Source organism: Grus americana, chromosome 4 (genome assembly GCF_028858705.1).
Source record: "Grus americana isolate bGruAme1 chromosome 4, bGruAme1.mat, whole genome shotgun sequence".
In the NCBI taxonomy this organism is placed as follows: Eukaryota; Metazoa; Chordata; class Aves; order Gruiformes; family Gruidae; genus Grus; species Grus americana.
The window spans coordinates 61,063,134-61,090,270 of NC_072855.1; the positions used below are offsets into that span (position 1 = coordinate 61,063,134).

At 43.2% G+C, this 27,137-nt stretch overlaps 1 protein-coding gene across 10 annotated transcripts in view; it reads right to left on the reverse strand.

The window, feature by feature from the left end:
* The window catches only part of ADGRL3 (adhesion G protein-coupled receptor L3), a 522,926-nt gene that overhangs the window by 129,482 nt on the left and 366,307 nt on the right, over window positions 1-27,137 (reverse strand). For 8 of the 10 annotated variants that reach the window (XM_054824728.1, XM_054824729.1, XM_054824723.1 and 5 more), the window contains one exon: window positions 20,912-20,992. The exons of the other annotated variants lie outside the window; for them this stretch is intronic. In XM_054824728.1, coding sequence (XP_054680703.1) covers window positions 20,912-20,992 — 81 coding nt within the window. The remainder of the gene's footprint in view (window positions 1-20,911; window positions 20,993-27,137) is intronic. 10 annotated transcript variants of the gene reach the window in all.

A 27,137-nucleotide genomic window follows, 5' to 3' on the forward strand; every position in this document is an offset into this window, starting at 1 on the left:
AGAGATAACAGACGCTGGGGATTTTTTTATTTCTTTGCAAGTGAAAATATCCTAACACCCTCAGTGTGTGCAGCTTGGGGAAGTTAGATGAACAGCTGCCTGGAACTGAGCACTAATTCATCCATTTTGCTCTCTGTTAATGTATACAGACAATGGAAAATCAGTAGAGGCAGAAAACCCATGATTTTTATGGATTTACAGACTCATTTTCTGTACCTCATCTAGTCATTTTTATGCCTGTGCAAAGTGATGGCACAGTTGGTGTAAAGTACCACTGAATTATCATAGGGATATTTTTACCCTCCATTTCCACTGGTGCGGCGAATGGCTACAGGTGTCAAAGGCAGAAGAAAATGTGTCTTTTACCAGAGAAAAGGAATATTCAGCAAAACTAAAAATGATATGAATTTGTTATCCCCACTGCCATCTCCAGATAACATGCAGGAATATGTACTACTTGATCTCCAGTAAACTGTTTCCTTCTCTACCCCTGCCCCAAATTTTTCCCATTTAATATGGCGTGCGACCACCAGGATCTCTTCAGAGAAACTCAGGAGGAGCATCAGTCCCAGTTGCAATTCTGTGCTGGAATAGCCTCTTTCTCTCACATTTCTCACCTGGTAACCTGTACCCCACTATACATTTCTCTTGGTACATTACAGCTTGCAGCTCAATTCCACCTGGATTAGTGACAAACTGCGCTGGCCTCAAGGAGAGATTGAACACAGAGTGAACAAACCATGTTCTGACTTGCACTGCCTGTCCTGGATCCTAGTTACCTTTTTTTTACCCCAAAACCACTGTGTAGGGTAAGAGAAACTTCTTCATAAAATGTGCGTGCAGCTATGAGACAATTTTCTTTTTTTTAGTTAATAGCAAATTTTAAGGCCACGGTCATTACGACAAGACAGCTATTCCCATGTGCAAATGCAAAATCCCTTTGAAGCTAAATATATCTGCAGTTCAAAAATACACCAAATCCCAAGTACCGCTGAGAGGAAGAAAGGGGAACTTTGATTTCCAACCAAACCAGCAAGGATAATGCTGCCCAGCACAATGCCATTACAGTATGCACACTTCAATTAACCATCTTTCTTCAAAAATACAAATGGAGAGTGCTTCTTGCACTGGGTCACAGACTTTTAAAACAAGAAGGCATCGTGGCATCATCTGCTCCAACCTCTGTGGGAACTGGCTGGTACCCTTCCAGCCTCTGTGCAAAAACTCAAGCTCTGGGGTTTGTATCACTGTCGGATTGGTCTCGTATAACTGCTGAATCTGCCTGCTGAGAAAGCAGTGACTCTGAGCCAAAAATTGGCTCGCCACCCTTTATCTTTGATATGGGCATTCACTGCACTGAGTTACTACAAAGCTGCTCCAGCTAAACCCCAGCATTATTAAGCAGAGCCCAACAGACTATCTATTAATCTTCTTCAGTGTCATTTTTGCATGCACGCACACAAAAACCATAAACAAACAAGCAGCCCCCTGAAACTGTAGGTTGAGAACAAACAAACAAAATCTTCATTTTAAAGCGAAGAGAAAATCCCACCACTTTTACAGGTGAAATTAGCTATGTCTGTATTTGATATCTAGAACGCAGTGAATACCACAGTCTCCAAAAACCATGGCAACAAGAAAATGTGAGCAACACCATTTTTTTTTTTTGCTTAAATAGTTCTTCACACAGCCAAGACTCCTGCTTTGGTTTTTAAGATAAAAGTGTGTTGGCTGGGAGGCTCCAAACTGGAGCATGGCTGCTGGATGAGCCATGCCTGATTTCAGGGCTTTGGGAGATTTTGCACCATGTTTCTGGTTTTTTCACTCAACTGCATTCAATCAAAGACCTCAGCTATCCCTCACTCACAGCCAGTATCTCCATCTGTGTGCATCTATCCTTGGAAGGAGTTTTTTCTATCCAGGAAGTAGCCACATCCAACAATATGAGATGTTTGGACAGACCCTGGTTTTTTCCACAGTGCTATATAACTTTCTTTTATCTATAATTTTTTACCTTTGTTCACTCAAAAAAAAAAAAAAGGTGAAATATCATCAAACAAAAGCAGAGCAACAACCTGCATACCTGCATTAGGGCAAGAGCCAAGAGAGACTAGCAATTTATAGCTCTTTCCCTGAAGCAAGGGCAGAGATTACTGCCATTTAAACCCACTTCCACTTTGCAATTTCCACCATTTCCTGCTACTTTGCAGCTTGGTGTATTAAAAACCAAGACACCAGAGCCGAGGTCTGACTTGAAGAGAAGCCCAACTCCTTCTGCTTGGGAATTACATCATATTTCAAGGCAACGTACATCTTGCTGTGGACAAAATTAAGTCCAATAAAACCAATTTCCACTCTGACATTATTCAAACATGGCCACAATCAGAGTACAAAGCCAAATGAAAAACCCAAACGCTAAAGTGATTTCACAGATGAAGGCTGAAAAGCTCCACAGATTTGAACCCCTCCTGCTAAAGACGGATGCCCTACAGTGTATTATGGTCTGTGCACTGTAAAATTCTGTGACTTCTAGCTATACTCATCATTTTAAGTGGATCATGTACTACACTCCCTTCTGCAACAGCTTAAATCCCACTACGTGATTATCTTTTCCTGTAATAAATACCACACTTTTCAGAATAGCAGCACATCAGCGTTGGGAGCAAACCCCGACAAAAGAAATTTAAGGACAAATTGAGGGATATAGCCTCAATAACTACGATGGGGATGGCTGTGGTTCACCCTTGCTAGGGGCTGTCATTGAAGTACCTTTGCCTTTTGAAAAGTGCTGTATGGAAAACTCTCAGCTACCCAGTCAGTAATATTAGCTTCTTTAAAGATTTCTGATAAACTGCATCAGTCTCTAAGTGGACACAGAGAAAAAAATCTTTGTATCTTTGGACCTAGTAAAAGTTTCCTATATTTTTTTTTTTCTTTATTCTTCACCCATGTAGCTTTTGGCCAGCTGCCCACAGAGGTCCTGCGCTGTCTCCTGAGGCTGCAACAGAGTGGTAGAAGAGATTTTTGCTAAATCCTTGCTGATTGGACAGCGACTTGCAGTCCCCAACTCCAAACCCTCTCATCTAGCATGGTATCACAAAAAAATGCCCCCTTTGCAACTTGCCCTGGCAGTCCTGACACAGCTTCAGGAAACAAAGCACATGAGCAGATGCTTGTGTGTCATTTGAATACAGAGATGCAGGTTAAAACAAACCTCTAAGCAGCAAATTAAATGCGTGATATGCCTCCTCCTCCCCACCAGCTGGCAAGGCATGGGGAAGCAGTAGCTGCACTACCACCCTGAGGACACAGAGAGCAGAGCCAAGGCTGCATCTCCGCCCTGCCTGCAAATTGCAAGGAGTGTTTCTAATCCTCTTCCTTTTTTGTTTTTCCCTTCTATCCCTTCCCTCCCCTTTTTCTGGGGGGTGTGTGAACAAACGATAACTCTGTGAAAATCAGAGAACAAAGGGAAGATCAAGGAGTGCAGGTAGCTTGATCATTATGTATCCTAGCTGGGGCAAGAGTTTAAGCCTCCGGAGCTTACTTGCCACGTTGTTGTAGAGTTATGCCCTCTGAAGCCTCTGTGCCTTCTGAAGCTTCCTGGCATAGGAACTGTTGCAAGAAAAAGCAATGAGGTTTCCAGTACTGCAGGACAGATGTCAGGCTGCAGGAGCCACCAACTACACAGGTATCTAGTTAATTCAAGTGCAATTATGGTCAATAAAAGCTGCTCGTTACTTACATCTCCTTGGCACTGGAGTCCGAGAGATGCTGGTTTATATACTGGGGTCCTCCAGGGCGTGAGGATTTTGGGGCAGAGGCTGGTTTTGCTACACTTGGGAGGCTGAGGTACTCGCAGACCACTCTCTCCCTGATGCTGCACTACTCCAGGGGTGGTCAATGCCTCTGAGATGAGGCTCTACATGGACAATATGTTGGGGATTGGGCTGGAAGTGTGGATCAGAAAAACAGCCTAGAAATACCACTACATCCCCAACGGGATCTGGCTAAAGAAAAAACCCAGGATTGTAACCGTAGCTTGGGCTCTTCACTAGGAGCCCCTTCTGCTCTGCCTTTTCTAGTAAGCTGTAGACAGCTGCTTGATCTTACCCGATCCTACCGTCCTTGAAACAGGGAGGCATCAGGTGGTAGATACACTAACACCACCAGGTAGCCAGAAACTAAAGCTCAGTCCCTTCACAAGACACAGTAACCAAGCACTCAGAGCTGAAACTCACGGGTGCAACCCGTCCTCACCTTGCATCAAGCTCTGGGCCCCAGGGCAGTTGGGGGACAGGTATTTGACAAGTGTTTTTGACCTGGCACTACCCGGTTGGAGGAGAGTCCTTTCCAGGCATGCTGGGTGCAAGTCCACTTAGTCCCAAACACCACTGCCTGCAGCAACGAAAGTGCTTTGCTATTTGGCCTGAACCTACTTGCAGTCTGTGAGTGCCAGCTACCAGAGAGGGATGCTACCATGCCGACCTGCCAAGGCAAGAGGGACAGGCACTACTATCTCTTAAAGCAGCCCAGCACTGATAAAGCATTTTGGACAGGGAAGTTACCTTGGAAAAGCAGCCTTTATGTTTGGAAATGCTCAAAGACACAATTTCGGTGGGTGGGAGAACCTACCTCACCCAGTGTGCCCCTCTGTTCCTCCATCCTTGCTACTCACATAACACACTCGGTATCTTCCCAGCACCTCTTGCACAGCTGAATGCAATCTGTTCTAATTAGCTGTTCACGCACCTCTTTGTTTTCTCCTATGTTGCCTTTCCTCCCACGTTTTTCTTTTTTTCCACTTCTACTGAATTTTTTTAAGACTTGTAGCTCTGAGCCAGCTATGAATGGGGGTAAAATGCTTTGTGCTAACACGCTTTCTCTCTTTCCCATGCCAGCATTCTCTTAAAACCCAAAACCACACCTCTGGGAGCGTGTTTTCTGGATCTAATTTGTAATTGTCCGTGCAAACAAAACAGAAGGAGTTTGCTAATTTCACTAGCTACTGATTGCAAAAGCCAGTACTCCTTGAGCTGTTTGTGCCATTTCTCATCTTGCCAATTCTACTGGAAAAAAAGAAAATGTCAGAAAGTGCAAAATGTTTTACCAACGTCTGCACGTTACCAACAACGATGCCTGGAGAGCACAACAAACAAAAAGTATTTTAAAGTATAATCCCATTTAATTTCTTTTCTCACCTGCATGGACGAGCAAGAGTCTCCTGGAAAAACTCAAAGGGAAGAAGGAAGTTTACAGAATGTGGAAAAAGGGAGTGGCCAGTTGGTAGGAATACAGGAATGTTGTCAGAGTATGTAGGGTTGCAACAAGGAAGGCTAAGGCCCACTTGGAATTAAATCTGGCAAGGGAAGTCAAGGACAACAATAAGGGCTTCTTCAAGTACATCAGCAGCAAAAGGAAGACTAGGGAAAATGTGGGCCCATTGCTGAATGAGGTGGGTGCCCTGGTGACTGAGGATACAGAGAAGGCAGAGTTACTGAATGCTTTCTTTGCTTTGGTCTTTACTGCTAAGGTTGACCCTCAGGAATCCCACACCCTGGAGGTAGGAGAGAAAGTCTTGAGAAAGGAAGGCCTTGCCTTGCTTGAGGAGGATAGGGTTAGAGAACATTTAGGCAAACTCGATGCACCCATGAGTGCTCAGGGAGCTGGCAGAAGTTATTGCTGTGCCACTCTCCATCATCTTTGAAAGGTCATGGAGAACAGGAGAGGTGTCTGAGGACTGGAGGAAAGCTCGTGTCACTCTGGTCTTCAAAAAGGGTAAGAAGGAGGACCCAGGAAACTACAGGCCAGTCAGCCTCACCTCCATCCCTGGAAAGGTGATGGAACAGCTAATTCTGGGGGTCATCTCTAAGCATGTGGAGGAAAATAAGGTTATTGGGAGTGGTCAGCATGTATTCACCAAGGGGAATTCATGCCTGACCAATCTGATAGCCTTTTATGATGGCATGACTGGCTGGGTGGATGAAGGGAGAGCAGTGGGTGTTGTCTACCTTGACTTCAGCAAGGCTTTTGACACTGTGTCTCATAACATCCTCATAAGCAAGCTTAGGAAGTGTGGGTTAGATGAGTGGTCAGTGAGGTGGGTTGAGAACTGGCTGAATGGCAGAGCTCAGAGGGTTGGGATAAGCGACACAGAGTCTAGTTGGAGGCCTGTAGCTGGTGGTGTGCCCCAGGGGTCAGTACTGGGTCCAGTCTTGTTCAACATATTCATCAGTGACCTGGACGAGGGGACAGAGCGTACCCACAGCAAGTTTGCTGATGATACTAAACTGGGAGGAGTGGCTGATACACTAGAAGTCTGCGCTGCCATTCAGTAAGGCCTGGACAGGCTAGAGAGTTGGGTGGAGAGGAACCTAATGAAATTCAGCAAGGGCAAGTGTAGGGTCCTGCGCCTAGGGAAAAACAACCCCAGGTACCAGTACAGGTTAGGGGTTGATCTGCTGGGAAGCAGCTCTGCAGAGAAGGACCTGGGAGTCCTGGTGGACAAGCAGCTCTCCATGAGCCAGCAATGTGCCTTCATGGCCCAGAAGGCCAGTGGTATCCTGGGGTGCATTAAGAGGAATGTGGCCAGCAGGTCAAGGGAGGTTCTCCTCCCCCTCTACTCTGCCCTGGTGAGGCCACATCTGGAATACTGTGTCCAGTTCTGGGCTCCCCAGTTCAAGAAAGACAAGGAACTACTGGACACAGCCCAGAGAAGGGCTACAAGGGTGATTAGGGAACTGAAGCCTCTCTTGTATGAGGAAAGGCTGACAGAGCTGGGTCTGTTTAGCCTGGAGAAGAGAAGACTGAGAGGATCTCACCCGTACTTACAAATATCTAAAGGGTGGATGTCAAGAGGAAGGGGCCAGACTCTTTTCAGTGGTGCCCAGTGACAGGGCAAGATGCAATGAGCACAAACTGGAACACAGGAAGTTCCATCTGAACATGAGGAAAAACTTTACTCTGAGGGTGACAGAGCAGTGGAACAGGCTGCCCAGAGAGGTCATGGAGTCTCCTTCTCTGGAGATATTCAAAGCCCACCTGGATGTGATCCTGTGCAACCTGTTCTAGGTGATCCTGCTTTAGCAGGGGGGGTTGGACTAGATGATCTCCAGAGGTCCCTTCCAACACCTACCGTTCTGTGATTCTGCTTGGAAAGGATAGGACATGTATTTCTGTCATTAGCTGCTGATTTCAGAAATATTTGCACATTAATTATGCTGTGTCAGCAATAACTGACCAGCTCCATGATTGCCTTTTCTCTGTTCTCGCAAACCTAGAGCTTCTACAGAACCAAAAAGACAATTTCCCATTTCTCAGAATAGTATGTGAAATAAATAGCCACAAGGTTAGAGGGTGCCACAGTTAAAAAATCACTTTCTACAGAAACTAGATATATGTGTGAATGACTAATCATACAACCAGAACATGGAAATGTAACAATAAAATCTGGTTTCCGGATGACAAGCAATGGCTCCCAGGTCATGTCCAACTTTTCCCATTGTTTGGAAGGAGCAATCCTTTATTAATACTGTGCCATGGGATGGTGAAGGACTGTGTGGGCAGAGCAGTGCCTGGAGATGTGGCCTGCCATATTGCTCCTAACAGGACAATGTTGAGTAAGAGGGGTCCGGCTTTTAACTGATGAGGTATTCTGTCACTCCTTTGGGTTTTCCACAGGCTTTATTGCTCTAAAAACTGTTCTAGCTCTTGCTCTTCTGTCCAATCCCACTTGCCAGGGCAAGCACAACATGCAAGAGGGACAGACTGACAACCCTGTGCCAAGCTGGCCCCTGCTCCATCAATGCTGCCTGCTCCCCGGCACTGCAGCTCAGCAGCCAAATTTGGCATTGCCACCCCAGTTTCTTGCAATATAAATACTTTTATATGCTTAACATGTGCTCTGTATGTTCTACAAATGCTACAGCAAAGCATCAGAGACTTCAAGTACTCCAAGCATCGCTATGCCAGCAAGCAGGAGAGCCTACCCCGAGCGATGAGGGCACACTGTGACCATGTGTGTAGGAGCTCGCTGCTACATGGGGACTCAGGAACATCAAGACAGATCTCATTAAGTATTTAGGAACTGAATTTCTCAGTGATTTCAATGGGTCAGTAAGTATCAAAAGAGAAACCAGTGGTCTCTATGTATACTCAGATGGGAGCTTAAGGGTCTGTGGAGCACAAAGGGCTCTAAGTATAGTACATGAGCAGACAGGACAGTACAGCCCTGATGCTAAGGCAGAAACTTCAGGTCCCTCCCAGGAAACATTTCACTGGAAGCAGAAAGCAGAGGAGAGTTGACATAGAAGCCCTGCATCCGAAAGCAGAGTGTCAAGATTTCGCTGTGAGAAAAAAAATTCATTCCTGCTAAACAAGGCTCAGCACCTGCCATTCTCTAGTCTCCAGCCTTTGTTCGCTCCAATAATGAACACCTTTGTAAAAATAGCTGTAGATTAGGAAAGGAATTAACCTCCAAACAAAGGAGAATCTTAATTAAGCGTTGCACTAAAAGAAAACAGAGAGGAAGTACAGGTAAAAAAAAAAAAAAGAAAGAAAAAAGACAAGACAGCTGTGCAAACTTAATTCCAATTTCCTCTCTTGTAGGTCATTTCACCCAGTGTAATTTCCTTTCTGTACCTGGGTGAGTTTGTTACTGAGGCACTGCCCATTAACAGAAGGGGTTTTGTTGCTTTTCTTTCACTTGTACCTTTTTTTAATGCTTTGCATTACGAGCCCTCCATCAAAAAAAAGCAAACCAGATTTAAATTAGACTTTGGGAGTATGCCATTTCATAAACTTCTCCCCAGAGAGCTTCAGCTAATTAAACAAATGATTGCAAAATACTCACAATGTCAACCCTGTCGGCTTATATGCAAAATATCTACACCAAGCTGCGGTTATTTAACCAAACACAATGTGGAGGAGAAATGTGCTTTAAAGATAAGCATAAACCTTAGGCCATAAGGGGGCACACACTTTTTAAAACCATGGGCGGATTATGGAGAGGCCAAGGACTTCGAACATCCCTGCCCATGGCCTTGGGAGCCAGCAGGCACAGATACGCCAATCTGAAAAGGACAGGAGCTGAAGATCTGGGTGGCCAGGCTGAGAAGGAGACTTCAACAGATTCAAAAAATGGATGAGCACACTGGGCTGCGCTCGAGATTTGCGTTGAGCTCTACATTATTGCCAAGAGGGCAGGTTAGGAGTGGTTAACGATGCTCAAGGAAATCTCTGGATTTTTACTGTTGAATTGCAGCAACTCAGTGCACAAGCTGGAAAGAACCAAGCAGGTAGGGTGCCTCGGGTAGAAAACCAGGAATATAAATGTTACATGATTAGTCTGTGCATAGTTGCTGGAGGCAGTGAAAGTCTCAATTATCCAAAGCTAAAGGTTTTTAACTCTCTCTATACATGTTTATAAAAGCATTCTTTAAAAACCCCATTTTTGCCTTCCCATCTTTCCATCTCATCTTGCCTTCCTCTACTCTAAGCTGTGTGGCATGCCCAACAAGCCCTCTCTGCCCATCCTCTTTGTCCAAACCATGCAGCCTGTCGTTACCGTCTGGTACTTCTCTCCCATTGACCTCATCCCCAGTCCACGTCCTGGTAGCTCATCAATCTTTATTCGTCTCATTTTCCCTTTTACAACACACACCTCCAGTATGAAGTACATGCTGCCTCCCAGGACTGACTACTCCTTTCCCTCCCACCCCTCCATCCCCCTTTTGTCTCACACTATATTTAATTTGCCCAAGCAAGTGACACTTCCCAGGCCAGGCACATTAGCTTCTCGATGGATTTTATGATCAGGTGTGCGCAACAAGGTATAACATGAATTATTACAATTATTACAGCCTTGACTAGGAAAATGTAATATTAACTTTCCTAAAGCCTGTTAAGGGTCAAAGAACCCATTGTACAAGGTTTGAGCAAAAAGGATAGTGAGGAGCAAAGGGAGAGAAGAAGGGAGAAAAAGTGGCTCTGCTAATCACGGCAGGGTCAGAGGCTGAAGCTGATATTAAACAACCACCAACAGGGTTAGGATGCTGGCAAGCCCCCGACAGGTTTCCCAGCCCTGCTTGAGGGCCGCTGCTTGCTGGGGCTCTGGCAAACAGGATTGACCTCAGCTGGGCGGGCTGCTTGCTCTGCACCCCCCAATTTAAGAGCTGAGATTAAGAGGGGATAATCCTCTCTGTACCCAATCCAGGCGCAAACCCAGCTCCAGTGCACTGAATGTTTGAAAATGGGAGAGGCAGTAGTATGAGGCAAAAATCATCTATTCTCAGGTACCATGGCCATGATAACCCTGGATACTCCTGAGGACACCATCCTGGTCGAATCAGCTAGGTGCAAGGCACACCAGAATTGAGACGAGCTCCTACCCATCCAATCCTCCCTCTCCATGGCTGCTTCATGCCTTGGCAACAGTATTAATGAGAAAACAGTTTTGAAAGGGGAAACTCAGTTCAGAACATTCCTTTAGGAGGAATGCCAAGATCCTTCCTTGTTTATTTTACTTGTTGTGTAAACATTTTTATAATATTCATCAATACAGTCTGTAGACTGTATTTTTTAAAATAACCAGCATGGACATTGGTATCTTACTTGATACTCTGGCCTCTTCTTTGACTCCATACACTGAAGCTAATGCATCATGTTGCCATTTTACTTTATATACTGTGTTGGCTACTATTTGATTGTAGGATCTTAGTGAATCAACCTAAATGAATCAGAAGATATTGAAATCACATAATAGACACCACCACTGGAAATGGTGAGGAAATAGGAATTAAGGGTGAATGCTCTGTTTACATGATCAAAATACATTAAGGCATGAGAAGGCTGAGTAATTCTTTACTCAACATATCTGGTAAAAGCATTCGGTTTGCTTCTGCCAGATTCTCTCTCAGCAGCACCGGTTCCAGATCCCTACTGCTGAGCAATTTTAAAGTTCAGTGAACAAATTCTTTCAATTGTTTGGTTTTATCCCATCTTCTGTGTGAATTCTTCTCAAATTCAAGCTTACTTTTTGCCTCTAAATGCGAGTGACAATCTGTAGAGGCTCTAATCAAAATGGTGCATTAAGTTCACTTTTTCCTCCCTTTAATTTCTTCAGTGTACAGAACCCAGCTTGAATAGTTATGATCACAAAATATTAACATAATGTACCTCCTCCTTAGCAACAGCTATAGTGTCAGGGGAATGCAGCCCATAATAATGCAGCTTGATCTAGAAGCACAATAAAATATAAATAAGTTTGTTACACTTCAGTGGTACACAGGATTCCACTGTGAAGGGCCTTCATGAATTTAGAAACCCCATCTTATTTTTACTCTCCAACATAGATTATTTAGAAGAAGATTTATGGGCACACATTCCCTTTTATTCCAGAAAATGAAACGTAATTGTTTACTCAGTAACAGTATTATTTTGCTGCATGTCTACTACTAAATTTGTGGCATAATACAGACGCGCGCACACACACACGTCTGTGCAAAGTAGCGCTCATATTGATATAAAGATGAAACCAGGACTTAGAAAAAATCTAAGGGGGAGACTGCCATGAGAGCATCCATAATTGTGGTAATTTTTTAATGAAGAAAGCACAAGTAATTTTCTCCAAAAACCAGCTGTGGTGAAACAAGGGATATACTTGCTACAAATTAACATGCTTAATGTAGAGTCCTCTGTAAGACTCCTCATGTACCATATCTGCAAAAAGAACATCATCCTCAGCTGGGTAAGGGCAAAGTCTTCTCATTGCCTCAAGTCCAGCTGGTTGTCTCCATCCCTGAAAACTCCTTGGCCAACAGCTCCATGACTGCTGCACCCTCATGCATGCTAGCACTCTAACCCTTATAATTACATTTAACCAACCTTAATATCTCATCTCAAAGGCAATCAAGATCTTTTAAATACTGCTTCTTGTGAGTTTTCAAGGAGAATGAACTACATTGAGCCAATCTGAAGGCACCAGCAAACCATGTGGAGCTAAAGGATAGCAGTCCTTGTCTTCTGCGCAAATATTGCAGCTATCAAGCCAAATTTACTTGGCTGAAAGACTTAAATCATGAGGTCTCTTATGAGAGAGCCAAGTTACAATCTTAGCAACGCGGCTCCATAATGTTTAATTGCAAATCAGTATTTAGCATGCATTTATTAAGGCTGGGATTTCCAAAAGCGCCTTTCAAGAGTGAGGTACCCAATTCACGGGCATAAATTTCCCTCTGAATGGATTATATCACATCACTAGGACTTCTCTGTAAAAAAGCAACACACAAAGGGAAGAATAAAAATTCAACCATTTGCTTTAAGGAAACCCAAGGGCCAAAGCAGGCTCTAAACCCAAACATTTTAGAAAGCATCAGACCACTGACTCTGGTGGAAATCCCTCATTTCCAACAATTTCTGATTCAACCCAAGACAATTGCAAGAGCCAAGCACTGTAAAAAACCTGCTTACCTGCAGAAAATCCCGCTACACAGCTGAAGAGCCATCAAATGAACACAAAACTCTTTGACTTAGTGCTGTCAACAGCAGTACATCTGAACCTAATATAATTTGTTTGTATGGGAAATCAGCTGCCTGCCTTTCTAGAGATGCATGGCTTGAGTCTGATGAACTTCAATGAGAGCACACTAAACTTGCTCATTGACTTCCTGCTCAAGATACTTCTACATTTTATTGGAAAACAGCCAGACTATAGCACTGAATAGCCCAGGTCTTTATCAGTTGCTTTTCCTAACTTGTCTTAAACCGAAACTTACATTTTTAACATTTCTTTTTTAAGGGTTATCTGTTTTCTTTAAATATATCATACACACAGTGAAAAATAGCAACCACAGAAAATGAAAATAATGAAAAGGATAAAGAAAATATTTTTCAGGAGAAGATGCTAAAGATGTAACATGATATTCCACCACTGTAAATATTTTAGCATACATGCCACTCAGAAATCCAAGTCACAAGCCTTGGAAACTTTAATATTTTGTTAGGTAAACATACCATTCATTATCTAGTCTTAAAATAATTTTGTACTGGTAATGGAAAACTCTATCAGACACTAAGAAGTCATCTACCATTATAAACGGAGTTAACTGGATAATTTTTCATCCAGATTTATACCTGAGGAAGAATAAAACAAATATGACCCCTGTAGCTACAACAGCATAAAACATGTTTTCTCATCAAGTAACAATATACCAATAATATACCAGTAGTGCTATATCAGAGATAGCTTCCTACCATTATTACTAACAAACCATCTTCCCAGATTTAGAGTACTGAGTTGCTCTCCACTGGGGTTTTAACCCCAAAACAAGGCCATATATTAAAAGAAATTAAATAATAAAAATACATAAAAGGCATTTCGTAAAGGGACCCACACCAACTTGATCCTTTGAATTTGTACCTATTTTATTTGTGAATATCCACAGGCCCTGCGCAGAACAACTGGGATCCTGTGTCCCGCTCTAACACACACATATGTTTCCGAAGGACTCCTCTAGAAAAACATTGTTGAAGACACACTTCATCACATATGTCATGGAGCACTTCTATAAATAGGCACCATATGACTTAACATGAGAGAAAATGCAACATACAGCAAAGGATGCAAGTGGCATGGCTGAAGCGGTAGATAAAGACTTTCCAGGGGCTAAACTCTTTGACTGTGGCAGAGGGCTCCCATAGGAAGTGTTACCTCACATTGCACACCTTTTTAATGTCTCTGGACAGGTAAAATGAAGGCCAGTTATGCCTCTCAGTCAAAGCACTGCAGACCGATCCTGTTCTCTTTTAAACAGGCATATGGCTTAGGAAATCAGTGGACTTGAAATTTGATCTCTTATATGATTTATTTGCCATCTTCTCCTATTACACAAATATAAATATAACAGACATTTTTCTGCAACCCTGAAATGATTCAGAATTAATACCAGATGACAAAATGGACCATGTACCAGGAGGGGAAAAGTTACAGTAAAAGCTCCTTCCCATTAATGGGGCCATTCATTCATATGGCCACTATTCTGCAGGGGAGCTGGACATAAATTATGTATTTGACATCTAGTTATAGACGATTATATCTGACATAATGAAGTTATAATGGAAGGAGTTTGCACATTGTTTGGTTATTAAGCGCCCATTTCTTGTCCCTGCACCAGGTGCAATGGTGATAGGCCATACAAATCATCCAGAAGAAATGCCAAAATGGGCTTCCTTACTGATAAAGCACCACACATGTTTATTAATTTAACAGCTTGTCTTATGTCTCCCCCATCTGCTCATTTAAAACAGTTATTTGCCCTATAAATATTTCAGAAAGAGAAGTGTAGCCAAAAATTAGTCTGGCAGAAAAGGGAAAAAAAAAGAGTTTGAGAGGGTCTCATGCTGTATGCAGCACTGCGCTCTTTTTTCCACATTGAATTGGTTCAACAGCTTTTTTTTCAAGCTGGTAATAGGACATTCATTTTAGATTAGTGATGCTTGAGGGTGCACCACCATAGCTGACTCTGCTTTCCAGCTGTTGCCACTGTCAGATGGGTGAAAACTTCCACTGCTGATGGCGAGTGGCGCAACTCAGTACAGCGGAAAACGAAATCCACTGTCAAAAGAATCTCCTGGGTGGACATCTATGTCCATTTTGAGTTATCAGGTCATATGGTAGCTTCAAACAGCCTACAAAGAATAACATTTCAGGGCATCTTTAAATCACAGTTCATGCTGATCTCCGTAGCAAAACTCCTTTACAAGGCAGCAGAAGCTAGCTGGTGAAAATAGCTAGTTTAAAAGTGCTTTTTCCTTTTTTTTTTTTTTAATATGACTAGGAATAATGGAAAAGGTGTTAAACATCACCCAACTGGTCCCCCCCCCCAACCAATCCTTAAATATTTTCAAGTGTAAATACTTTGAATAGTTCCCACCAGCATACAGGATTTAGCACTCCTCCTTGAGAGACTTTGTTAGCTCTGGCTTTGTGCTAGAGCGAACACTGTTATCTTATAAATAAACAGCAATGCCCTGAGGTGCCCCTCTGCAACAAAAACACACATTCCAAAGAAATAAGAGCAACAGTTCCACACCATAGTAAAAAAGAAAACGGTGAACAGCATGCAATTAACTCTTTCTGACTATGGATAGCTACAGGATGCAAAGCAGGACCCTGCTGATGATAACAAGCCAGCAGGAGGACAGCAGGCTGGCTGAAAGTTCTCCAGGAGCTCTTGCTACTCTGGTTATGATACTAGTTATCATCACCCATGATACCTAATGAGGAATTAATAAATATGGAGCATGGCCCATGTTCAAAGCAGCTGCCTGCTTCAGGGAAATCAGTGTAGCCCAGGAAGGTGGATGTTTTGGTAGAGACCTGAGCCACAATGACAGATTTTCAGAGAGCTCTCGATAAGAATGAGAAAAGCATCACATCATTATACCAGAGCTCACCTCTCCACCGTCTTCACAACCCAAACTCCATACCTGGCAATGCACTCATGCTTTCACATCTACTACGCTGCCCAAACCCACCCCGTTGCCATACTGAGCTGTTTAAAGACTCATCTCCAGCCTGGAGGCCAAGGGCTTTAAACAAGTCTGCCCATTATGACAAAAAGCAGAATTCAAATGAAAAATAAGCAAACAGCAAAGCAACCCAACACACCAACCTGTACAGATCTCTTCAAAACAAGGTAGCTGAAAATTTACAGTACATGTGAAGCTCACAGTGATTGCAAAAACTTTCTGTTGACCGTAAAGGTATGGTGAACAGTCATCTCCCATCCAACCAGTGCAACACCAGTTACCTGCATGCCTCATATACTCTGCTTGCCTGAAAAGCCACGAGATGAGAAAATGTTGCGTGTGTTGCTAACTTGCTGCAATGAGTGCTCACACTTCATGTCAGAGGGAGTGAGATCCTCCACTGGGCTCAGAGCAGTCTTGAAAAGGATGCCCTGAGAGCAGTCATACTTGGAGAAAAGGCTGAGCAAAAGCAAAGAAGAAAACCCTGTACATGACCGGGGAAGAGCAGGACATTATATATGCGGCACCCCAGCACTGCACAGGGAAAAAAGGAGTAAGGGTCCTGAGCATGGGGGACCCCAACCAGCATCCAGTGCATGGTCCTCTCTTGGCTTATAGAATTAGCCTCTCCCCTGGACTTTCCCCTCTGAAGGACATCAGGAAAATAATATTGCCTTAAAAAGATGGAAACATATAGCTGTAACTAAGTCTAAAGGGAAGGAGCAGGATGAGTAAAAGCAGGGCCTTGGAGAGAAGCAGATGGACACAGGACTCTCAAGCTGAGGGAATGGCTTTCCCAGGGAGATTCAAGCATAAAGTGAAACAGCCTGGAAACAGGAGGTGCCTGGCCATCATCGGTCAGAGCAGGGACTCCTGATCAGCACCTCTCTTGTAGCAGTGGACCCTGGGAGGGAGAAGGCAGGACAGCTGGTGTCTCAGGGCCTGGAGAGCACTGGATGAGTGATCTCATGTGTTGGCTTGAATTAAGGCAAGGAGTGCCACTGGGCCTTGCTGCCCGGCACTCCCCTTTCTCTGGACCTGGGAAGGAGGACTGGGGCTGTGCAATGAGCCTGGCTGTCAGATCCTCCCACATCATCTGCAAAGCCATCGACCCTCTCTGGGACCTTTGGGAGAGAAAAAAAAATAGACCCAGGATGCGTGCATCCAAAAATCTGCTCTATTTTTGGTGATAAGATGTCGCAGTGCTTCTGACATTCAGAATGATTCTCCCTCAGACGTTGCAAATGTAAAGGGGGAGAAAAATGGCAGAATGGATCCAGCTTTTGAAGGAAGAAAGCACAACGGGACATGCCACTGAGCTGGAGAAGATAGGGGGAAAAAACCAGCAAAACCTCTGGCTGTCTCCATGACATGCTGCCCAAGGGTTAGGGAGAGATTCTGCATCAACAGAGGCTGAACCTCACAACTGAGGTTTACAGGAAAAAACCACACAGGGCCATAACTGGGGCCAAAACAACCTCCCTGGCTAGAGAAATCTGCACACAAGGTGAGAACTTCCCATCCCTCCTTTATTTGCTCTTTATTTCTAGAACTGTGGACCAATACACTGTTTTGCTTATCAATTCATGTTTCAGAAATGTACTGACTTCAAGCATATCAATCTCCAAGACAACTACTCCCTGAGCTTCAACCTTGGAGGAAACCTTTGCAAAAGGCTATCATCTCCTCAACAGAAGAGGAGAGCTCCTCAGACTGCCTAGCTTTAAACACCAGGCATATATTTCATGTTTAATATGATTCCACATATATGTTAAAATCTGCTTCTATGAAGTTTTATAAATAGTTTTAGTGCGTGGATTCGGTGAGTTTAATTCACTTATTTGCTGTGTTTTAGTACCTGGCAGAATTTGAGTCCAAACGTTGAATTTAATTTATTGCTATATATGGTAATTCCATAAAATCCCTGTCTAAGAGTATCAGCCTCACTCTCATCTGTGAAACTCCTTGCTATTGTCAGTAACCAGCGATACATTATTAAATACAGGTTTAATCTTCAGTCTATGAGATCACAACCTGAGGTTTCAGCTACCCTTGGAATTATTCTGCATACAGATGGTGTAAACAACTGCATAAAAGTCATGTAATCACATCCAGATTGCTAGACCGAGAGGAGGTGTAAAAATAGTGGTTAACAGTGCTTCATATATGGAACTAATTTTAAAACACTCTCAAATTAAAAAAGGGGTGGGGAATAAGAAGGGTCTTGATAAAAAATGCTGATTCAGGACCTCATTTCTATTAAGTGATTTACAGTGTCATTACTGTGTTACTGTACAGAGCAGTGGCTCAGAGTAATTACCCTGTAATGCACGATGACACTAATGTACTAGTAAACTACTGGAGTTTATACTCTATTCACTACTAGCATCAGGACTCTGAAAGGCAGGTAAAAATGCCCTGCATGCATAAACAATGTGTGTAAATGTCACCAGTGATAAAATTTTTAAAAAGCAGAAGGAAGAGGCAGTTACAAATAAATCTACCAGCTGAGAATTGCAACTGCACAGACCCACAGGAACACTAAAGCTGTATCGTTTTTTAATAATATGGGAAGGAAAGACGCTTTTATATCCTGACCCTGTCTCTATTTCTATTTATTACAATTAAAATTGTATGGTGGCTTCTTCTTTCTGCCACTCTAAGTGCAACATTGACCTGCACCTGATGTTCAGCTCAGTGTGAGGGGGAATGCAGAAGGGAAATGAAGAGCATCAAAGCAACAGCCAAAAGCATTAGTGGTTTATGATGACTGTCATAATGCAGCTCTTTTTTTTTTTTTCCAGCTACTGGAAACGTAGAGAACCAATGAAGCTTCAGGACAGAGGTGTTTTTGACTCCTTTGTTTAAAACAGCTCTTATGGGATGAAGCTTTGAACGTGACCTGAGCTTGTCCTAAAGTATCAGAAAATGCAGACAAACGAAAAAACTTCATAACCCTCACACACTTAGAAAATGAATAAATCACAATTATTACAATACTCTAATGGATTTGGGGCGCTGAGGCTGGAAATGAGGTAGCAGATGTGTAAGTAGAACTACACGTCCCAGATCCCAGGGCCAGAGGAAAGCTTTGCTCTTCCCCAGGAGACAGTACCAATTACTACGTTTTTAACACCCCCTAGTCACCAGCTAACAGACTGATACCTTCAGCGCTGGCTGCCTCCCTGGCTTTCTCCTAGTAAGTTACACAAGGAGATTCGAGTCCTTTTACCGGCATGTAGCAGCAGTAATATCAGTCCTTCCACCCTGAGCAGCCCTTTATTTAAGATGTCTCAACTGGGGGGTGGAGGCCCTGGTGGAAGCAGTTAATGTAGCAGTTTATGTTGGATAAACTCCATTTTACCTTCTCTGCAAGCGCTGCAACTGTTCTACCTGACCCACTTTGCCCTGCTCTTGGTGGCAGTGCCATTCATCTTGCAGAAGTAGCTATGCCCTCACGAATGGCAGATCACTGAAGATTTTTGTTAGTCTTTAACTCATTTGTCTTCGAGAAAGCAAGGCACAGCTTCTTTGGCTATTGCTGTTCCAGCGTCCTTAAGTCTTCCATAGGCTGCTCCAGACCCCACAGCAAAGATTTACATTGACCTATTCTAAGTAAGCTCTGAATCATCACATCCAACATCAAAGACAGACTTGAGTAAGAAGGTCCTGGAAGTCATAACTGTCTCTGCCTTACTGGAGTGCTCTGCTAAAAAAGCAAGGTAGTAAATTTTACCACAGAACTGAAGGTTTTCAAGTGCCTTAGAAGCTGATGATCTCAAATGCATGTGTCAAATCTCAGAGTAGTTCACTCAAAGCTGAATGGAGGTTGTGGACTGCCGGGAGATTGTACATGACTAGCCCAACTCACAAGATTTGGAGAGAGGGCTGTGAATCCAGCATCCTCACACCCAACCTCCACCACCCAGCACATAGTTCCACCTTGCACAGATGCAGGAGGAACCACCAAGGAATAATAGTGCTGAGGCTGTAATAGTCAATTCCTTAGCTGTTACAGTATCAGCTAAGAAACACAACATTCACACTTACAAAGGGAAAAACCCCAGCAAATGTTTACTTGATCAAGTTACAGATCTAGCTACATGGATACTGGTGGAGAAACTCACTCAAAACTAAGGGAGCCTTTCATGCCAAGAGCATTAACAGTATGCTTTCATTTAGCCCACAAAGTCCTTGGGCCATGTGGAGAAGCAGGGTTTGCAGTTGCAGCTGCAATCCACTGACACAAAGGTTCTTCTGTCTCCCAGAATATTAGCAATGGATAACAAAGTGAGATTTAGAAGACAGCTTTCTTCATATTATATAATGACAATCTGCCTATCCAGATTAATCTTGCATTAACACGTTGCATTTTTCAATCATGAGCACCTTTTGGAGAGTAGGAGAAAGGAAAAACCCCAAATCTAAGCTATAGTGCATCTTCCTGCTAACACATTTTGGCTGTCCTCTTCCTCCCCTTTTCTTCCACAACATACCTTCTGTTCGATGTTCAAATACATTTCTGGAGCTGACCAAGAAATCCCTCCACATACCCATCTGATTTTAGCTTTGCTATTATCCATTCAAAGAAGTACAAGCTTTGATAACCTACCCGAATATTGACAACATAATTAAAAGGAGCAAAGGGAGGTGTAAGAAGCTGCACCAGCATGGATGCTTGCTCAGGGGCCAAGCCCATTTCCCCAGGCCACAGGGGGTTCATCAGAACACAGTCAGGGGATGATCTTCCAAATGGGGGAGAGAAATCAAGGGCTCACACTCATATCACTTTATTTGCACCATTCAAGAGAGGCACCTATCTTAGCAGTGCTATTCTGGACTCACTCCATATGTATCATCTACTAGCATTGCTCCCGAGGGCAAGCAGTTCGCCTAAATTTGAGTCATCCTCTAGAGTGAACATGTCTCCTCACCAACTCTAGAAAACACCTTGAGTAACGGCAACATGGATTGAATCCAGGCCTGAACCACTGCATAACCACTTCTGTACCTTTGCTCACCTCAGAGGCAGCTGAAATCTCCCTTTCTGCATCCTGCAATCAGCCTCCTGTGCCTGTGCACTGCCATTAGGAAGGGAAAGAGCAAGGCAGAGGGCAGGACCTAAGGTATACCTGTCCCTGCAGAAGTAAACTAGTGGGAGGAGCAAAACAGCTTGTGAACAACATGGTATGTTCAAAGCTATGTAATAGGCACATGGGACACGGTCATCTCTTACACAGCTCTCGCAGGAATTAACTTGCTCCCAAGAGTGTCCTTGGATGGACAGCAGTAACTTTACCATGCTCTACGAACAAATGAATGACATGCACTCACACCTAAGGCTGGGTCACAATGCACGTGCATGGAGACTGCGTCACTGACTCACCCTTGGATGGCGGTCTCTCCAGATCTGAATCGAGGTGGATCGGTGGGGCAATGTAGGAAACTTGCCCATGGTGAGCCTGCCCTGTGGACAAATAAGTGTTTTAGTTCTGCTGTTTCCTACAGAGATCTACCAGGGCTATAACTAAACATACAGCATTTTTATGGCACTGGATTCAAAACAGGTTTGCAACTATTTTGTTCTACTGTGCATTTTTCACAAATAACTTCCATTTTATGGAGACACCTGATGAAAAGTTGAAAACACTCCAATTTGTTTTGCTTTTTCCATGCAGACATGGGTACTACGCTGAATTTTAGTTATACCTGCTTTACCACTACCACGTACATTTTGCACGATGTTCTCTTAAAAGGCCATATGCCACAGAAGACAACCAATTTCACACAAGCCCACTCAATCTGTTAATCTCACTCTAAGAGGGAAGCAAGCATTTCTGTGTCACAGCAATTTTTGAAGGAAGCATGGTATGAAGTACAACTGCATCTGTTTTTCCCACCTGCAGAAGATGCAGATATCAGTTTGCAGAGCTTGGCATTGCTTTCACGTGGATGGAAGCTTTTTGGTTCCCAACACCACCATGCAGTTTCCCAGTTGCTATAGACTCAATTCTTCTCCAATAATTTGGAGGTAACTATATCGACAAACTTCTATTTATAATAAAAACATGTTGTTATAATTCATCTATTTACTGTAACAATTTACAGGGTTGTTAATCTCTTTTTCTAAACATGGAAAGTTAATGACACATAGATTACGGTAACAGTTAGAGTAACCTTCCCGTTTCAAGTAATATTCGTGCTGCAATAAAAGCAGTTGATTCCTCTTATGAGACACATTCCAAATAATTAATACGGCTCCCTGTTGACACTTGCTGTTGTTGCTCCAAGCAATTTCCAAGCTAGCGTCACAGGCAGCGGAGCAGCAGTACAGTCTTCAGGCTTGTTTGTAATGACATCCAGGAATACCACGAGCGCAGTATGCTGGTGCACATAATATGTTGAAAACATCTCTTCAGGGGGATAAAATATTAATGGGAAAGGGGGAAAAAACACAAGTGTGTCTGAATGGGCAGGATATATTTACCGCTTTACGCTGAGGCTGACTCAGATAATTTGCATTATTAGCCATTACAACAACTGGACGTTGCTCAGGTTTAAAATCTACCGACACATCATAAATTCTGTATTTGCTTTTAAGTGCTTTAACATGGGGAAATCTGCTTCAGGCAAAACCATAGCTAATAACAAGTTACCCCACTTTTCCCTTCTCGTTTACATGTTAAAAATCCATTTGATGTCATTAGTGAACACAAGTCATCATTTAATAGCTGCTCGGTTCTGCAGCAAAAACAGGCAGACGGTCTGCTCTCACTCCAAGCTGCTCAATGTGCAGGAGTGCCCTTATAACCATAGGACAGGCTCCCCATTTGCTGCATCAAAGATACCACTGAAACACAAAATAGATGAGGTTGGCAAGGAGCTCTGGAAATCACCTAGTCCAGCCCAAGGGCAACAATAGCCCATGGCAACTGTTCAGTCTGATTTTAGTATCTCCAAGGATGGAGACTCCACATCATCTCTGGGCAACCTGTACCAGTGCTCAGCCACCCTCACAGGTAAAAAAAAAACAAACCAGCTTTTTTTTACGTTTAAGGGTAATTCCTGTATTTCAGTTTATGCCTCTTGTCCTGTCTCTGGATGCCTCTAAGAAGAGCCCGGCTCCATCTTCTTTATCCCCTCCCAGCCCCATCAGATACTTACACACATCAGTAAGATGCCCTGGACTACATCTGGTTCAGGGCAGACAGTCCCAGTACTCTCAGCCCCTCCCCACACAGAGATGCTTCAATCCCTTAATCATCATTGTGGCCCTTTGCTGGACTGGCTCCAGTATGTCCTTGTCTCCCTTGTATGGGGTAGTCCAGCACTGGACCCAACATCCGGATGCATCTCACCAATGCTGAGCAGAGGGCCAGGATCACCTCCCTCGACCTGCTGGCCTAATGCAGCCCAGGAGGCTGGTGGCCTTTTTTGCCCTACAGGCACATTGCTAGCACATGGTTGTGGTTGGTTTGTTTGGGGCTTTTTGGGGGTTTGTTTTTAGGTTTTTTATCACCTGGTCTTCTTGGGACCAAGTGATCCCAAATACAAAAAAGAATGATTCTGCTGGCTTAAAGGGCTAGGCTGAAGTAAAGAAGATATATGCACAGTATATAAAAGACTACAAAACATCTGCGAGTTTGTTTAGACATTCATTACAATTCAGTAATAACTATGGAAGTTTATGAATGTTTTATAAAAGCTTTTACCTAATATGGAGGAAGCAGTAGCATCAAATGCTCTCTTGTGATAAATGAAACAAGTTGCAGAAAGCTTTTATCTACTTGCTGCTGATGCAAAACACACTACTTCCAAAAAAAATATCAAACTTGACTTCTGTTAGACTACACTTCTCACAATGCTAATAAATCAAATTTTGAGTTTTAATATTCTCTCTATAAAAAAGTAATGCAAACAACTGTTGTGCTTCATTTTCTGGGCATGAATGCCAGCTTAATTGCTCTTCAGACTTATCACAGTTTTCCCATAGGAGAAACAAAGGCTCGCCGCTGCTACCCGGGGCCTCAATTACACGTTCAGAATCAAGATACCTTGTAAACCTTCTTGTTAATCATCAGAATCACATTTTTCCTTTGGTTTTACTATTATTGGCAATGGTGACATCTCAGGGGGTTGAGGGAAGGGAAGCAAGGGGAGGAGCCTGAAGCAAACCCTAGCAATGGAATTGGTACACAAGTACAAGGAGAAACCTCTGTGTCAGGAGGCCAGACTAGAGAATCAGAGCAATGGTCCTTCTGGCTTTAATGGTATTACAAGTTTTGCCACTGCAATTAAAACCCGCAATTTTACCCAATGGACCTCTGCAAGATTTTGAGGCTGATACCACTGGTGCAGCTCAAGTCAGTCACAAAGACTGACAGGACAAGTTCTGCCAAGTGACGCCAACTCCCAGTCCCTTTTGCATGATTTTTGAAGTTTCATATGCTTACTTCAAGCCCCAGCTCTAGGAATAAGTGACTCCAATCTCCCCCTCTCCAGTTCCAACTACACCAGAAAAACACTTGAAAAGGGGAATGTGAAAGCCTTAATGAAAAAAGAGATGGCAGAAACATTCAACATCTCCCTCTCCAAATTGCCCAGTCCTTCAGCTGTTTTTTCTGCATGTTGGGTCTGAGCTGACAGCAGTGCAGCCCTGGGAGGTGGGACATGGCCTCCCTTGCCTGTGTGACCATCTCTCCAGCTGTCAGACTTTCATTTCTACCCGCACATCTATTAATCCACATGCCTATTTGATTGACTGTTGTTTGACCTGAAGAGCTGTCCAATATTGACCTGGTATCCGTGCCTATAGGAGAGGAAATGGCTGGTGTCAGGTCCTTCCCAAATTTTGCAGGATGCTCCAAAAATAACTGCACCACTTTTAATAAGTAGCTCAGTGTTTAGTTATTTTTTAAAGAAAAAAAAAATCAGTTTCCATCAAAATACCAAAGGTGACGATGTCTCTGCTGCTGATGGAAAGTTGGGCATGCCTCGTATCATAACAGCTTGCACGGCCTTCTCCAAATCCCACCCTGACTATAACCATCTGGTGTTTCTGTAGCTGGCTCCCAGGTAAAAAAGTAAACAGCAATCAAACGTAATCATCAAAGTTAGTTGCCAGTTTTGTATCTAATCGCTAAGGTTGGGCTCCATTTCCCTTACTCCTCTTGCTGGTGAGGCCTGGCCACCAACACAGCTGATGGCCATGGCTCCCTGTGAGCAGCAGGAGTGGGACAGGGGCAGCAAGAGCCAACAAGGGCTAATGCTGGAAGACAACCGTGGGTCAGTCTTTGGGTTTTTTGTATCATATCACAAGGATTCAGGTCTGGCCACAACTGTGTAAATGTCAAAACCATCTCAGGTGAGCCAGGGGAAACAGCAGATGTGACACAGGTAGCCACAAACTCCCTGTCTTCTGCTCACACCACCTCTCTCAGTGAGGACAGACATATGGCATCCATAGTAGCCAGGCCATATGCATGTGCTGTGACAATGGGAAAAGAAGCATGTTTGGTAGCAGCAATTTTGGGAGCAAAATATAGAAATGACCTTGAAAGTCTACCTGGTGACATGGCCTTCCTCAGGTAGAGGAAACAGGGGAGATCTTTGTGGATTAGAAAAAGTGCCTGGCTGGCCATTATTTTCAGGTCTGACATGAGAGATGCAACACACTTTAAAAAGCAAAAACCTTAGAAGAACAAAGATAATGTTTTGTGAAGACTGAAGGAAACATAATAGCTTGGCCTAAAGGATTTTTTTTTTAAAGGGATCTGGATGCTCACAGACAGAAAATAAACATCCACAAATCTTCAAAAAATATGCCCCTAAGTGATTTAGTCATCTAAAGAGGCCACAATATAAAACTACGGAAAAAAAAAATCTGTGAATGCACCGACTAACTAAGGAAAGTAGAAACAAAGTAGTCTCATCTGTTTATCTATTAAAAACACTTCCCCCTGATCCTTTTGGAAACATATCCACTCTTTGTAGCATCTAACAGGGCAGACCATCCTCTTGACCCTATGTCGAGTTTCCAATGCCCATGATGTTTGATTTTTCTAGAGCAGAACTCCTATCATCATGTATGCACACGAGAAACCTTTCTGCCTGGCCCTTGCTCATTTTCTCCCTGAGATTTTACTGTGCAGTGTTGCAGAGAAAACCTGAATAGAAAACACGAGACTGGAAGATTCAAACCCCCAAAAGCAATGAGAAAGAACACCAACATTTACTAGACTGAAAATAAGCCTTTTTAAAACAGCTATTGAGACATCTAAACATCTGATGACTTGCCTCCTAATGCTCTGGCGCTGGCAATGCCATGAAGATAACTAAAATCACCGGAATGGCTGGTTCTCACTTTTCCCTACCGCTCCTTTGCTCAGTGCCCATGGTACTGTGGTGGGTATGGGCAGTCGTGCACTTCAATTGCAGTTCTCCCCCATGCTTGACCCAGCTCCAGCAGCAGCAGTGAGATGCCACCAGGAGATACATATCTTTAAACAAATATACTTCAAACTAATTTTCTCAAGGGGGTGAGAGTCCTCTTTCTTTACTGTCCTCAGTAAAGAGGCTATCAGTGTAACACATTTTTTTGCTGCCGTGCCAGACTGCATCTCTTGGTCAGTTTTCCACCCATTTTCCAGCCTCTTTTGGTATGTGTTTGCCTTCCATGGGCTCATCAGTTCTCAAGATCCTTTTTAGACAGCCTAGCTAGCATTTCATGCTGAGGATTCCATTTAATTTTCTGCTGGTACCTCTGACAACCCAGTGCTCCCATGCACTAGCTCTCCTATGCCCCTTGTCAGCACCTCCGAACGCAGCCACCTCCACGCCACGGACTCAATCCCTCATTCTGTTTGCCCACTCACCTGGATCACTAATGAGTTAAGTTAATAACCGTGAAACCGCACATCGATTCCTGAGACTTTGATTTCAGTTCTTTACATATGTGGGGTTTTTTATAACAATGGGATGGGCACACTCAATGTATGCTGAATACATATTTTAAGGAAAAGTCTTGGAAAACATACCAACAATTTTACTAATATCTTTACAGATAAAGTATACTTTGCATACTGTGGCCTTTTTTCCATGTACCTGAAAAATTCCATTTTTAAAAGCAGTCCAGTTTGCCTGTGATTATCTGATCTGTAAAAAACAACGTTACTTTTTGGCCACATTTCTGTAATTCTCTGTTAACGGGATTTTTTCAAAAATCTAATTTATTATCTAACTGAAGACTACATTCCACCTTGTTGGATTGCAATTTCCAGGATCATCACTCTCATCCTCTTTTAATTTCCAAAATTAGTATTTTTCTTGTCCTTTTTTTCTCCACACGAGTCTTTTTGAATTCCATAACATGTAGGCATATATAAAAACATATGGAATGAGAAATTAAAAAGCCGGTAGGTTTGCTAACAAACTCTTCTGACATGCCATTAAACAAATTTCATTTAGACCTATTACTTGGCATATATATTCAGACTTCTCCCATCAGCCTTTTTTTCTGCCTTTCATCAATGACTGTCTTTACAAAACATCATTTCCCCACTGCCCACCCTTCTCCATTTTGCATTAAAAGCTTTCTTTTTAAATAAAGCTTT